Source organism: Petaurus breviceps, unplaced genomic scaffold (genome assembly GCF_028583685.1).
Source record: "Petaurus breviceps papuanus isolate PSGF00001 unplaced genomic scaffold, PetGlider_PUasm1.0 189, whole genome shotgun sequence".
NCBI classification, from domain to species: Eukaryota; Metazoa; Chordata; class Mammalia; order Diprotodontia; family Petauridae; genus Petaurus; species Petaurus breviceps.
Window position 1 is genome coordinate 36,432,335 of NW_027185809.1, and position 14,552 is coordinate 36,446,886.

Here is a 14,552-nt window from a genome sequence, read left to right on the forward strand (position 1 = left end):
AACTCTAGAGCAACTACTGACCAGTATCATTCAAAATCTTAAGCTTTGGGATAGAGATCAACAGTCAGAAAGTCAGCCCTTTAAACTTCCAAAGATGTTTAATGGAAACTTTTTTGGGATTTTCTTTTTTGCTTTTTGGAGGGCAATTTGGGGTTAAGTGACTTGCCCAAGGTCACACAGCTAGTTTTTGTTAAGTGTCTGAGGTCAGATTTGAACTCAGGTCCTCCTGATTCTAGGGCCAGTGCTCTACTCACTGTGCCACCTAGCTGCCCCTGTTTAATGGAAACTTAACAGAAACAATTTGTTAACATGGAAAGTTAAAAGTTAAGATATGTTCCAAATTACCAAGTGCATAGAAGACTTGAGATGAACCACTGCTGATGACTCCAAAATATTCTTAATAATGCTTTTATTAAGTGCAACAAGACAGCACAATGGCTATATGTATACTCTGTACACAAAACTCAATCTTCATAGGGTTGGTACAAAGCAGATAGAGACAAATCAAACAAAAACATAACCAAAGACTTCTCTGTACACAAAACTCAATCTTTATAGGCTTAGTAAAAAGCAGATAGAGACAAATCAAACAAAAACATAACCAAAGACTTCTTAATAGGCATAACTCTGAAAAGAACTTCTTATAAAAGAATAATCTCTCACCAATAGACAAGAGGTCCAAGGATATGAACATATGGTTCTCAAGGGAAGAAACCAAAACTACTAATTGTGTAAAAAAAAGTTCCACATCATTAATAAAAGAAATGCAGAATTAAAACAATTCAAAGGTTTCACCTATTTAGCAAAGATGACAAAAAAAGGAAAATTACAGTTGTTGGAGGGTGTAAGAGGGCCAACACATAAACGGACTGTTGGTGGATCTGTAAACTGCTCTAGTCATTGTAGAAAGCAATTTGAAACTAAACCCCAAAAGTTGCAACTCTGAGATTCTATCTCACACCCATCAGTGTTAGAGATGATGAAAAAAGAAAATGAAAGATGTTGGAGGCGCTTTGGGAAAATGATCATATTGATGCCCTCTTGGTGGACCTATAGCTCAATACACCAAGAAACGACACTGTGTTATTAACTGTCCTAAGAAGCTGTTAGAATAGTAATTATCAGGAAAGTCTCTGTTGGGTACATTTGAAGGAAGTTAAGAACCAAATCCTTCCAGGAATCCTTATTCATACAATCAGATCTATTTCCTCCTATTGTATATGAAAATTAAACAATCCAGGTTGTAATCACAGATGAGGCCCTCCCTAGTACCTCCTTTCAGAGCACTGCAGTGAAAAGAGAATTAGATCTGTACTCAGAAGACATAGGCTTAAATCCAGATAGTACTTGTTTCCTGAATAACCTCAAAAGAACCACTTAACTTCCCTGGTCTTAACTTTAAAATTATGGAGTCCAATTAGATGATTCTAACTCCTCTTCCATCCCTAAATCTTTGATCTTTATCATAACATCCTTCCTATTTCTGGGAATAAAATCATTTAAAATACATCACAAAAACATTAAAGTAGAGCAAGCACGTGATGACTACCCAAAATAATTAATTCCAAGATTTCTTATAATTTCTATTTACTTCATATTTGGCCATTAATGAATTTGAAAAATTTGAAGTCCTGCAGGGTCTAAAAAAATACATATATCTGAACTCCTAGTACCTTTCTACTACAAAAGAGATAAGTAAAGCAATATCTTGGGAAAGCACATACAGTCTAATCTATACATCTATGCTCAATATTTGTGATTGAGATCCAGCTCTACCCAATTAAAAGGGAAAGAACTCTTCCAAGAATTACATCTAATTTGTATAAAAGTTATTCTTTACTACATCTTTATCAGAGGGTCTGTTAACTGAAGAATTCAGTGTTACTTGAGAAGAATGGTAGATGACACCAGAGATGATATTGGGGATGCAACTTTCCAGAAGAGAGCAGGATATGGTAATAACAGCATATAACTTGCATGTTATAATCCCCTAGAACTGAGTGGGCATTTGGCATCCATTCAGATACCACATGACTCCCCCTCTCTTCAGTCTATTTTTTAAAAATCCCTCTTGTCTAACTCTGCCTCTCAAACAGAAAATGCTTAGTACAGTGGAAGGAACACTAATCTTGTAGAAAGAAGATCTCACTTTGCATTCATTCCAATTCATTCCACTTAACACTCTATGAACCTGGGCTAGTTACTGTCTTTAAATCTTAGTTCCTCATCTATAAAAAAGGGATAATACTTTCACTACCTATTTCAAAGACCTATAGGTCTTCTTATTATCCTTACAACAATAATCTTAAGATCCTGTGGCCCCTAAGAACTTTCTCTATTAGTGTTAACCTTTAGAAATTTCTATAGCTAGTTTCCCTATTCCTTCCAAATTCATGCCTCCAAGAAACATTCCGTGACTTACCTCATTCTACTCAAATTACTACTTTAATCTTCCATCCTCAACATATAATATGCTCATTTGTATCTTGCTTAGTAAATATACCATATAATTAAGTACCTTAAATACAACCCATAACTGTATGAGATAAATTGGTTTTACAGCATCTCCAACAAATGATCAGTCAGTTTTTATTTTAAAGATCTCTGTTGAAGAGGAAATCATGACCTACCAGGCCATCCCTTCCAATTTTAAGTGTTAACAGTTAATAAGATTTTTCTTATATTAATTATCTACCTCTTGACATTTTCATCCATTGCTTCTAATTCTACCCTAGTGCCATTAGACTTATATTATTGATTTAATGTTTTCAGCCATTTTATCAAAGGATAAAAAAAAAGTTTACTTTAATCAACAGTAGAAAACAACTGAAAAAATGAATCACAACTGATATGGTTATGTCACAGATACATTATCAAGCAAGTCATAAAGCAGGTCTTCTGAATACCTACATAATTAGCTATTCAAATTATGAATTAATTAGAGAAACAAGTTTAAGGTGAGCATTTAAGTTAGCAAAAAAAAAAGCCAAAACAATAAAGCCTGCTACATTTTACAAATTAAATTATAAATCCATGGTGGAATCTATATACTTCTTAGCTATTAAAAGCTGGGAGATGACTTAATCCCAATAGTACTACAAACTAATACAAATATTATATTGCTTTTTTTCTTTCTTTTTTTTGGTTAATCAGGCTTGGGTTAACACTACAAACTTGTAAAGATTAGAGTTTATCTGTTTCATTTATTCTGTAATAATGCATTGTCTCTCATACAAAAAAGAAGCTATTGTTCTATCAAAACAAACACAACTCAATTTTTTTTTTTTGCTTTTTGGAGGGGCAATTAGGGTTAAGTGATTTGCCCAAGGTCACATGGCTAATAAGTGTTATGTATCTGAGAACAGATTTGAACTCAGGTCCTCCTTCTAGGGCCAGTACTCTATTCACTGCACCCCACAACTCAATTTTCCCTGGAGTGGCAAAATACTTTTACAAATCCATTTATTTCTTTTCATACAACATGGACTTATAAAATATTGACAAATAAATTACAAACTCCTTGCATAGAAAGATTTTGTTCCCTATTTTGAGCGTAGCTCTCATGCTATACCTTTGCCCTTCAACTTCCAAAACAATGGTTTATGCATTTCATAGCATGCATAGTTAAATCCTTAAAATATAAATACCTCTCAAGTCAGCCTACAACATGAAATAAGACCTCCACAATAAAGCCTTTCACTATGTAATTAATTTGAAGGCAGTTAAATGTAAAGAGTAGTGTAAAGATACAGCTGAATTAGACCACAGAGTAAAAAGTGTCCCTTCATTAGCTTGGGGCTTCCAGTAGCAATTTCTCTGGGAACTCCTGGAGTTCAGTGTGCATACAAAGAAGAATTACTTGACTGAGTACTTTCCCATTTGCTCTCCAAGAGTTTGGGCCATGGGAATCAACCTGGCAACAAGCCAACCTTTCTGGTAAGTTGGTGATACCTACTGGAGTGGGAAGCAAAAGTGAAACAAGGTCTACTTGTAGCTGACATGGAAATAATAAAAGCCAAGAGAAGAATTGCATGCATGTACTCTCAAGTACCTAAATAAACTATAAATTATTCATATTCAATTTTGTTCTCTTTTGTCTGGGCTCTTTTTGCTGAACAAGTAAGTGACTTAATTGTTTCTTCAATTAATTTTTAAATCGTTAATATGAATAGATTATGTACATAGATTGTTCAGATGACCTGCTTTTTAAACTTTTGTATCTTTGTCATAATTACATCAACTGTGATTCATTTTTTTTTATCTCTCTTAAGCTATTTTCTGCAATTGGCTAAACATTTATTTATCCAGTGATGAAATTATAGATAAATAAATGGCTTAAAATGTGGAATCAACAATATCAGCTTATTATATGTTATATATATGTTATATGTTATATATACTATTCTTTCATTTTTACCTATCTCTTTGTACGGTTCTAATAAGAATTTACATTTTTATTGGAGTGTAGAGATTCCATAGGCGCTATAAGCTCCATGTCTTTAATTAAAAAGCATGTCCATGCCTTTATTTAAAAGCAGCATCTTCCCCTGTGAACATTATTTCTCACACAGTAGACACTTAATACATACTTGTTGGATGACAAACAACATAACAGCGTTGTTTTGTGCTATGTTTATATGGCAAATATATTGAAATATATATTGAAATAGTTTTTCAAGCTATAGTATGGGTTAAACCAGCCATTTGTGGACCAGCCAAGAAAGTAAATCATCACTAATAGCATTGTTTCTTTGGGTTAGCCTATGAACCCATTAATCATAACCTTGTTTCATGGGGTAAATATTCTAAAACAACTTACAAATTAACTTGTGGAACACAACTTATTTGTTAATTGAGATGGTCTATAGTGGTCACAGATGTTTTCTACTTAATTTTTTTTGCCATTAGGGGTCATTAATTCCTTTATATCTTGACGTGGTACTTGGAATAATAAAACAATCCTTGTAAAGGCTAAGGAGAAAAAAAATTCATAATGAACTTTTATTGCAGAGTTTAAAAAAATTTCATTTACCTTTTGCTCCTCTCTTTCAGTTGCAAAGTGACACTTTTCAATTCTCCAGTGCCTCAAGAAATCACGTAGATATCCAAAGAGTGTTAGAACACCATACCCCACATATGTAAGCACAGCAACAAGCATTGGGGTTTCCTCAAAGGCTTCATTAAATGGTCTTTTATACAGTCCACCATTTTGAGTAACATGATGAATCTAGGACAGAAGTTAAATTTGAATTTAGAATTTATTTGTATCCCAACCACAATGAGAAAAGGATTTCAATTTATAAGCAAAGTCCTAAAAATACTATCAGGGTATAACTTCAGCTTTTTGTGAGTAGAGGCTTTCCAGTCTCTCTCCAGAGAGGGAAGATTGAAGGGAACAAGTTTCTTTATATTCCTTTAAAAAAGGAGAGAAACAACTATGAGAAGGAAAAAATGCTCTCATATCCATAACAGAAAATGAGGAAAGCAACAGTCTACTTAAAAAATAATGCAGAGCAATTCAAATAGTTAAAAGAATGAGAAACACAGATGGAAAAAGAAACAAGATAGTCTGAAACACATATTCAAGTGAATGACAAAGGTAAGAAAATCACAGGGCTAAAAAAAGAATACCTCGAAGAAACTGAAGAGTTACAGGAGGAATTTCAGATATAATGAAGAGATGCTTTAAAAGGTTAAAGAAAAAAAAAAAGGACTGGATGACATGGAATTGCTCAGGCTACTCCTTCTTTCCAAGGCTCCCTTCTCGGCTGAAGGCCAGCCCCATCCCCATGGGAAGGATATTCAAACGCTAGCCCTCTGTCTCTCTTCCCAATGGTCATGAGGTTCAGGTTCATCCAGTTTCACTTCCCCATGGGATGGATATGGTCATTCACAGTGATGAAATGAGTAGAAAGTCACCAACTACAATCCTTCTAATAAGACAACAAACCAGTAGCCCTTACCAACTGCCCTACAACTGACCCATCCTGTGTTTTTTCCCTCCCACCTTCAATAAGCTGCTTTCCTTGAAAGCAGAAACTGTATCTTTTTTATTTGTATACTGAGGGTTTGGCACAGCGTTTTGCCCATTTTTGTTGTTCAGTCATGTTCCACTTTTCATGACCCCATCTGGGCTTTTCTTGGCAAAGATACTACAGTGGTTTGCCATTTCCTTCTCCAGTTCATTTTATAGACAAGGAAATTGAGGCAAAGAGGGTTAAGTCACTTGCCCAGGGTCACAGATATGAACTCAGGAAGATCAGTCTTCTTGACTCCAGGATTGGCACTCTATCCACTGTGCCACCTAGTTGCCCCACTTTGCACATCGTAAATACTTATAAACACTTCTCCATTCATTCACAATGCAAAGCAAATGGAAAACAAATTCAAATGACAGATGTCAAAAATGGATCACAATGTAGCAAACTCCAAATTACTGAAATTCCAGAATTTTTTTTTTAAATCTTAACATTATATTCAAGGAAACAGTAGCAAAAGAAATCATATGTCTATACAAATTATATTGTCATAGTGTCTTTCCAAATATAAGGAAAAATACTTAAAGTTTCCAGGGGGAAAAAGGGGGAGGTAGGAATAACAGTATCACAATAACAATTATCACAATAACAGTATCACAGTACCCAGATAAAGAATGTTCCCCAGGACTCTGGACTGGGCCCTCTTCTCTTCTATTCCACATGGTGATCTCATCATCTCTCATGTATTCATTTATCCTCTCTGCTAATGATTTGTTAGATTTACTTAGTTAGCTCTAACCTTTCTCCTAACCTCCAGACTCGAGTTTCCAACTGCCTATTGCATAACTCAAACTGGATATCTCATAAACCCCTTAAACTCAATATGTCCAAAAATAAATTTATCTTTCCTTCCAAAACCTTGCTGAAGGCAAGAGATGTACATGTGAGAAGCCTCAGACTTTGACAAGTTTGCAGAGACACATCCAAACCTCAAAGGAATCCCTAAACAAAGCTGGCGGGACAGAAGTTGGGCACCATGTTTATGGAAAGCAATATTATTATATGCAAAGTGATCAAACTTCTTGGCCCAGAGATTCCATTATTAGAACTATATCATTGGGGCAGCCAGGTGGCTCAGCAAGTAAGAGCACCAGTTCCAGTGTCGGGATGACCTGGGGATCAAATCAGGGCTCAGATACTTAGCACCACACCCAGAAATAACTGGCCATGTAACCTTGAGCAAGTTACTTAACCCCGATTGCTTTAAAAAAAAAAAAAAAGAACTATATCATTAAAAAGGACAATCTCCCGGGTGTTGCTAACAAGAATGATAAAAGGACTAAAGGTCTCAATTGCAGTAAGTATGAAAAACAGAGAGTATTTTGCAATGAACCATGTAGTGACCATATGTATTTCCATGATGGCTATGTGACTTAATATTCATAGCATAGGTTGGTCTCTCTCCTCAAAGAGAATGTAAAAGGGATTGAGAAACAACTCTCCATTCTATAGGTTTTCAGAAAAAATGAATCATTTTCTGCAAAAAATGGGGAAAATAGGCCATTAAACACTTGAAGCTAAGAAAAGGTAAAGGCTCTTCTCAATGAGAAGAAAGCTGAATCCTCTGAAAAGCAGCTGCTTATCCTACAAGGAATGATGATGTAGTTACAAAGATATTAGATCATCTATTAAGTCAAAAGGGAGTAGCACTGATGACTGGAGATACTGAGACATCTATTTTTCAATCTCATAACAACATAGAGAAATTTCCTCTCTTCGTAGACCATGCATCTGAGACACTGTAACTCCAAACTGGTTTAACAGATGATTAATACCCCTTCTCATACTCATGTGCACAAATGACACAGTCTGAAGAAATCTACAAATATGGCTAAAGATTACAAATTACAAAGTCTTGGGCAAGAAATTGAAGACCCTAAGGGCACAGGTAGAATATTCCTCACTGCTGCCTATCAAAGACAAGGGCTACTGAAGACAAAAGTAGATCTGAGAAGTGAACAGCTAGTTTAAAAAAATAGTTATTTGAATGTTGAATTTATTATATATTTTAAAAGAGAAGAAAACTGTTGGGGCGGCTAGGTGGCGCAGTGAGTAAAGCACCACCCCAGAGTCAGGTTCCGGCCTCAGACACAACACCCACACAAAAAAAAAAACTAGCCGTGTAACCTTAGGCAAGTTACTTAACCCCAATTGCCCTCCAAAAGGCAAAGAAAACTGTAGATAACAGATTGTTTCATATACAATCTTCTTTTTCTGTTCTTTATGCATATTTAAGAATCCATTTTATTTTTTACTTAAGTTTATTATTTTAAAATAAGGGGGGAAAAGAGTAATTGAGAATGGAATACAAATTTCTGTACTACAGATTAAAATATAGGAATAAGAACATATTGTTAATACAAACAAAACCAATGCAACCAAGATCAGAAGAAAAGCAGAAAGCTGGAAAGCAGTTTTTACATCAAATGTTTTTGATAGAGGTCACATTTCACAAATATAGAGAATTGAGTCAAATTTCTAAGAATATAAGCCATTCCCAAATTGATAAATGGTCAAAGGATATGAATACACAGTTTTCAAATGAAGAAATCAAAGCTATCTATAGTCATATGAAGAAGTGTTCTAAATCACTTTTGATTAGAAAAATGAGAATTAAAACAACTCAGAGGTACCACCTCATACCTATCAGATTGGCTAATATGACAAAAAGAAAAATGATCAATGTTGGAGAGGAGATGGAAAAACTGAAACACTAATGCATTGTTGATGGACTTGTGAATTGATCCAACCATTCTGAAGAACAATTTGGAACTGTGCCCAAAGGGCTGTAAATCGTGTACACCACTTGACCCAGCCATATGACTACAAGGTCTGTGTCCCAAAGAGATCATAAAAGGGAAAAGGACCAACATGTAGAAAAGTATTTACATTGTTGTAATCTTTCTGTGATGGCAAAGAATTGGAAATCGAGGGGAGGCAATTCAGTCGGGGAATGGCTGAACAAGTTGTGGTATATGAATGTAACGAAATACTGTTGTGCAATAAGAAATGATGAGCTGGTAGATTTCAGAAAAACCCCTGGAAAGACTTGTAGGAATTAATGCAAAATGAAAGGGGCAGAACCAAGAAAATATTGTACACAGTTAACAGCAACACTGTGTGATGACAATCATGAATGACTTAGCTCTTCTCACCAACACAATGATGTAAGACATTTCCAGTACTTGACAGAAAATGCTGAATGCGTATCAAAGCATACTTTTTCCACTTATTTATTTTTTCATGATTTTTTCCTTTTCATCTGTTTCTTCCTTCACAACTATGACTAATACAGAAACATGTTTTACATGATTGCACATATATAATCTAAACCAAATTGCATACCATTTTAGGAAGAGGGGAGGGTAAGGAAAGTGGGAGAAAAATTTGGAATTCAAAATCTTGTAAATATGAATGTGAAAAATTGTCTTTACATATAATTGTGAAAAACAAAATACTAATAAAAAAGAAAAAGAACATATTGTTAAGAACATATTTGACCAGAGGTCATATCAATAAACTTATATCCCAAGAAGATCAAGACAAAAAGAAAGGAAGGTACCATGTACACCAAAATATCCACTGTTAAACTTTTTTTGTGCATGGTAGAAAAGAATTGGAAACAAAAATGCCCATCAATTGAAAAATAGCTAAATAAATTGTGGTATATAAACAAAATTGAATATAGCTGACCTATAAGGAAGGATGAATATAACAATTTTTATTATCTGAAGATATGTAAAGCATGCAGAACCAGAAAAATTTGGGGGTTACAACAATGTAAATACAATGAACAACAAAAAAGAAACAATGCTGCATAGTCATGATAAAGTATGGCTCTGAAGCACAGTTGAAAAATGCAATCCCCTCCTTTGAATGAAAAAGAAGACTATGGATGTGTAATTTTGCATTATGAGTTACGTTTTGCTGAACTGCTTCCTTCCCCTCCTTTTTTCTTTGTTGACAAAGAATGGTTTGCTGGGGAGGGGAAGAGGAGGATTTTTGGAAATAAATATGAGGTAAAAAAATGAAAGGCATAAATAAAAACAAGATAAAAATTTAAGAATAAAAACTTTTAAAAATAGAATGTATGTTTGGAATTTTTCCAATCTAATAAAAATACTTGAAATTAAAATTGAAAGTGTAGGGAGAAGAAAGCTGTCTACATGTATAAACCAAGTTGGACAAAGATAACAAAGAGTAGCTAGCCGTAGGTGCACTGCAATGCAGGAAGAACAGAGGTAGACTTTTCAGGAATTCACAGAACACAAAATCCAAGGAAGGAGATGGAGATACAACCTATACCATCTGAATTGTGTACAAGAATGCACCAAGTACAAGATCCAGAGATGCTGATGCAAGAAGGCAAACTTTACATCATAGGTATCACTTGAAACTTCATGGAATGAGGCTCATGACTGAAATATGACTGTAGAAGGGCATGCCTTATTAAAAAACAACAAGACTAATAAATCCAAGCTTTATTCTTTGCATTTACACTGCTGTATTCCCTGCAGATACTGTTTTTCTGGTTCTGCTTGTTTAATTCTACATTAATTCTTAAGTTTTCTTGTAATATACTAATATTCCATTACATTTATGTACTACTATTTGTTTAGCTTTCCTTTGGTCCACTTTGTTGCCAGTTCTTTGCTACTTAAGGGCTATGGTGAATATTCTGGTGAATATAGGACATGTCTTTGACTTCCTTGGGGCACATGCCTAACAATGAAATATATCTGGTTCAAGGGTCAACTCAGATTTTTAGAAGATGTAGAGAAAATGAAAGCAAGGTCAGATAATAGAGGGTGGATACATGGTTCCATAAGAATAATATCAGGAATTTTCAAAGCTTGGAGTGAGGAAAACTAAATTGTACAACAACTGAAAAAGATATTAAAAATATGCCAAAGAGGAAGATCAAAAAAGAAACAGGACCACTGCTTAGATAGACAAGTCAGAGACTCAACTATAATTTTCCTTCTTTTCTTATGTTGAGGAGAATCTCTGGAGTGGAAAGGATTGAACAGAAATGGCTACTTGGGAGCTGAAAAACAAGATTAGTGAAGAGATATAAAGAAAGCAAGCCCACAGTTGCCCTAGTTGAGTCTGTCATCGACCTAAATATACTATATCCTAGGGCACTGAAAGGACTGATGAGTATGACTGCTGAGCAGTAGAGATCTTTGAAAGACTCCACAAAGTGGGAAAGATACAAGACAGTAAAACTATCAATGCCCTGGTTTCTATATAAAGGAAGAGAATGGGGCCTGCAAAGCGTAGGCTAGCAACACTGATTTTTAATCATAGAATAACAGGCTGGTAAGAGAACCTCTAGAAAAGGAATAAGTGGATGATTTGGATGGTTGCATAGATGGTTTCAAGAATATGTCTTGAAAGATGAACCTTTCTGACTGGGTTACTAGAATGGAAAAGCATTTATTAAAGTGCTTACTTATGTGCCAAAAACTGAGCTAAGTGCTGGGGATATGAAGTAGAAAAATGAGTGGTCACTGCTCATGAAAGTATCATTTTAATTGAGAGAAGTAACACATAGGAGACTTCAGTTGCAAAGAAGATAGAAATGCCCTTAGGATATAACATCAGAGGAGAACACAAGGAACAGGGGTCACTTATGGTGTAGGTGATGGCTCCCTCGTCAAGTCTCAAACCATACCCATTCCCACCCCCTCTTAGTCAAAGTCTTCATACTCATTTTAAAAAAAACAGCAGAGAACTCCAACTTCTTCCTCTCTGCCTCATCTCACAGAATTCTGATCTTTCATTATCTTCTCCTTCACTCTGGTCTCAGATTAAGAGGTAGCCCTTCTTCTTGCCAAGCCAAACCTCCCAGTGTGTTCTGATCCCAACCCCTTCTGAATTCTCCAGCATATTATACTCACTATCATTCCCCGTCTCTCTTGTTTTTAATCTCTCATTATCTATTGGCTCCCTTCCTGCTGCTGATAAACATGTCCATGTCTCTCTAATCCTTTAAAAAAAAATTTCAGGGGCAGCCAGGTAGCACAGCGAGTAAGAGCACCAGCTCCAGTGTTGAGAAGACCTGGAGATCGAATCCCGGGCTCAAACACTTAGCACCCACCCAGAAACACCTGGCCGTGTAACCTTGAGCAAGTTACTTAACCCCAATTGCTTAGGGGCAACCAGGTGGCTCAGCGAGTAAGAGCACAGGCTCCAGTGTTGGGATGACCTGGATCAAATCTGGGCTCAGATACTCAGCACCACACCCAGAAATAATAACTGTCCGTGTAACCTTGAGCAAGTTACTTAACCCCAATTGCTTTAAAAAAAAAATTTCACTTAAACCTACCCATCCCCATTAAATACTGTTCTATATTCCTTCTCCCTTTAGTGACTAAAGTCATCTACAGTCAGTCCCTCCATTTCCTCCCACTCTTTTTAAAAAATATTTTATTTTTTTCCAATTACATGTAAAGACAATTTTTAACAATTTATTAAAAATTTGAGTTCCAAATGTTCTCCCTCCCTCTATCCCCTCTACTCTATCTAAGAAGGTAAGCAATTTGATATGGGTTATATATGTGCAATCATGTAACACATTTCCATATTAGTCATGTTTCCACTGTCTTATAAAGGTTCTGCAAACTGTCATCTGACATTTTCATTCAACTGAAACTTACCCCTCCAAAGTTAGCAGAGATCTCATGATTGCCAAATCTATGGGCCATTTCTCAATTTTCATCTTCCCAATCACCCAAGTACACAACCTCAGTCATCTTCTATGTGCTATTCTCTCATCTCACCTATTGCCAAATATTGTAGATTTTACCTTCATAACATCTCATGGATGTATATTTTGCTCTCCATTCATATAGACACAGGCCTCATTCAGGGCCTTCTTACAGCTTACATTCTGGCTCAATCTATTAATTAGCATTTATTAAGCACCTACAGTATGCCAGGTACCTTGTTAATCACTGGACGGTCTTCTAAATTGGTCTCCCTGCCCAAGTCTTTTCCCCTATTCTAAACACTCCTCCACTTGGGTGCCATTATAGTTTTTCTAAAGCACAGATCCAACCACATCACTTCCCTGGTCAAGGAACCACAGTGGTTTCCTATCATTTGTAGGATCAAATACAAAGTCCTCTATTTGGCATTTATAGCTTTTCACTACCTGGTTCCTTGCTACTTTCCCAGGCTTCATACAGATTACTCCCCTTCACACACTTTAATCCAGATATACTGGTCTACTTGGAAGTTTCCTGAATATAATTGTCCCTTTCCCATCTCTGTGCCTTAGCAGTGGCTATCTCCATGTCTAAAAAATGCTATTTTCCTCATTCCAACCTCGTAAGTTGCCCTGGCTTTCCTCCCACTTTCTAAAGAAGGACTTTCTTGGTCCCTCCTCCCACACCTGCCATATTAATTCCTTCTCCTTTCAGATAACCTTCATGTACTCTGGATATATCTTAGAAGGTACTCTGGAAGTATCTTATATATACCTAGATATTCATATATCATCCCCCCTACCTTGAGAGCACATACGCATACAAAGACAAATGTTACAGGATTTCAAATGGGCTTGAAGAAAAGGGACACAGCATTTTTTCAGTTTGCTGTCTGTTCATTCATTTGATTCTATTTTACTAAGCCCTCAGTGCTGTATATATTTTTTTACTATGTATGTATTTATTCAGAAGATAATAAACAAATAAACATACATAACTAACAAGCAAATTTCACATGAAACCTTTAGTGAGTAGGTCCTACTCTGATGCCTCACTGTTTCTTAGAAGTGATCTACAGTCTTGAAGACCGTGCTTACAGAATATAAGATCTTGTATTTTCTTAGGGAAGATTGTGCATGTTATTGGCATCACACTGAATCTGCCATCTGCGGGTCTGCTCTGAGAGTAATGTGAGAAACTCATCACCAATAGCCTTTTTATTTAGTGATAAATCCTTTGACCATAGCAATCCATGAAACAAAGAAAAGAATGAAACAGTCCTGGTCCTATAGTGCAGTGACATTAGAAGACTGAGAGAAAAGGGAGCAGAGTGCCAAGAATCACCTAGTTTTTGGTGCAGCTATATACTTGGCTTGGCTGTTTATAGTCTAAATGTGATATCCTTGTCCAATGAGCAACAAATGAACATGTTACTAGAGGATCACAATAATATAATTTTGATATTCTCAATATATACAAGATTTAAGACAGAAAAAGTTGTAACAAAATAGAAGGATGGCTAAAAGGTTCTCCTTGGAAAGACAAAGTTAGCAGAATTGGTTGTACCATACATCCTAAATCAACGAGAAATATAATTTCATAGAATATTTGATTTGGTCATCTTGTAATGGCAGTGCTCATAGCAAATGCAAAAATATCACCACAAAAATAATCCCAGCATATGCCCCAAAAACTAATACAGAAAAGGAATTTGTAGAGAAATTCTACAAAGGACTCAATAAGAACCTCCAAATTCTATCAACATATACTCCAATACTTGTTGACATTAGTGAAAAGACAG

General features: G+C 35.6%; 1 protein-coding gene across 2 annotated transcripts in view; it reads right to left on the minus strand.

Moving 5' to 3' along the window:
- SPTLC2 (serine palmitoyltransferase long chain base subunit 2) overlaps positions 1-14,552 on the minus strand; it is a 173,847-nt gene that overhangs the window by 131,800 nt on the left and 27,495 nt on the right. For both annotated transcript variants that reach the window (XM_069092324.1, XM_069092325.1), the window contains exon 2: positions 5,033-5,227. In XM_069092324.1, the coding sequence (XP_068948425.1) occupies positions 5,033-5,227 (195 nt within the window). The remainder of the gene's footprint in view (positions 1-5,032; positions 5,228-14,552) is intronic.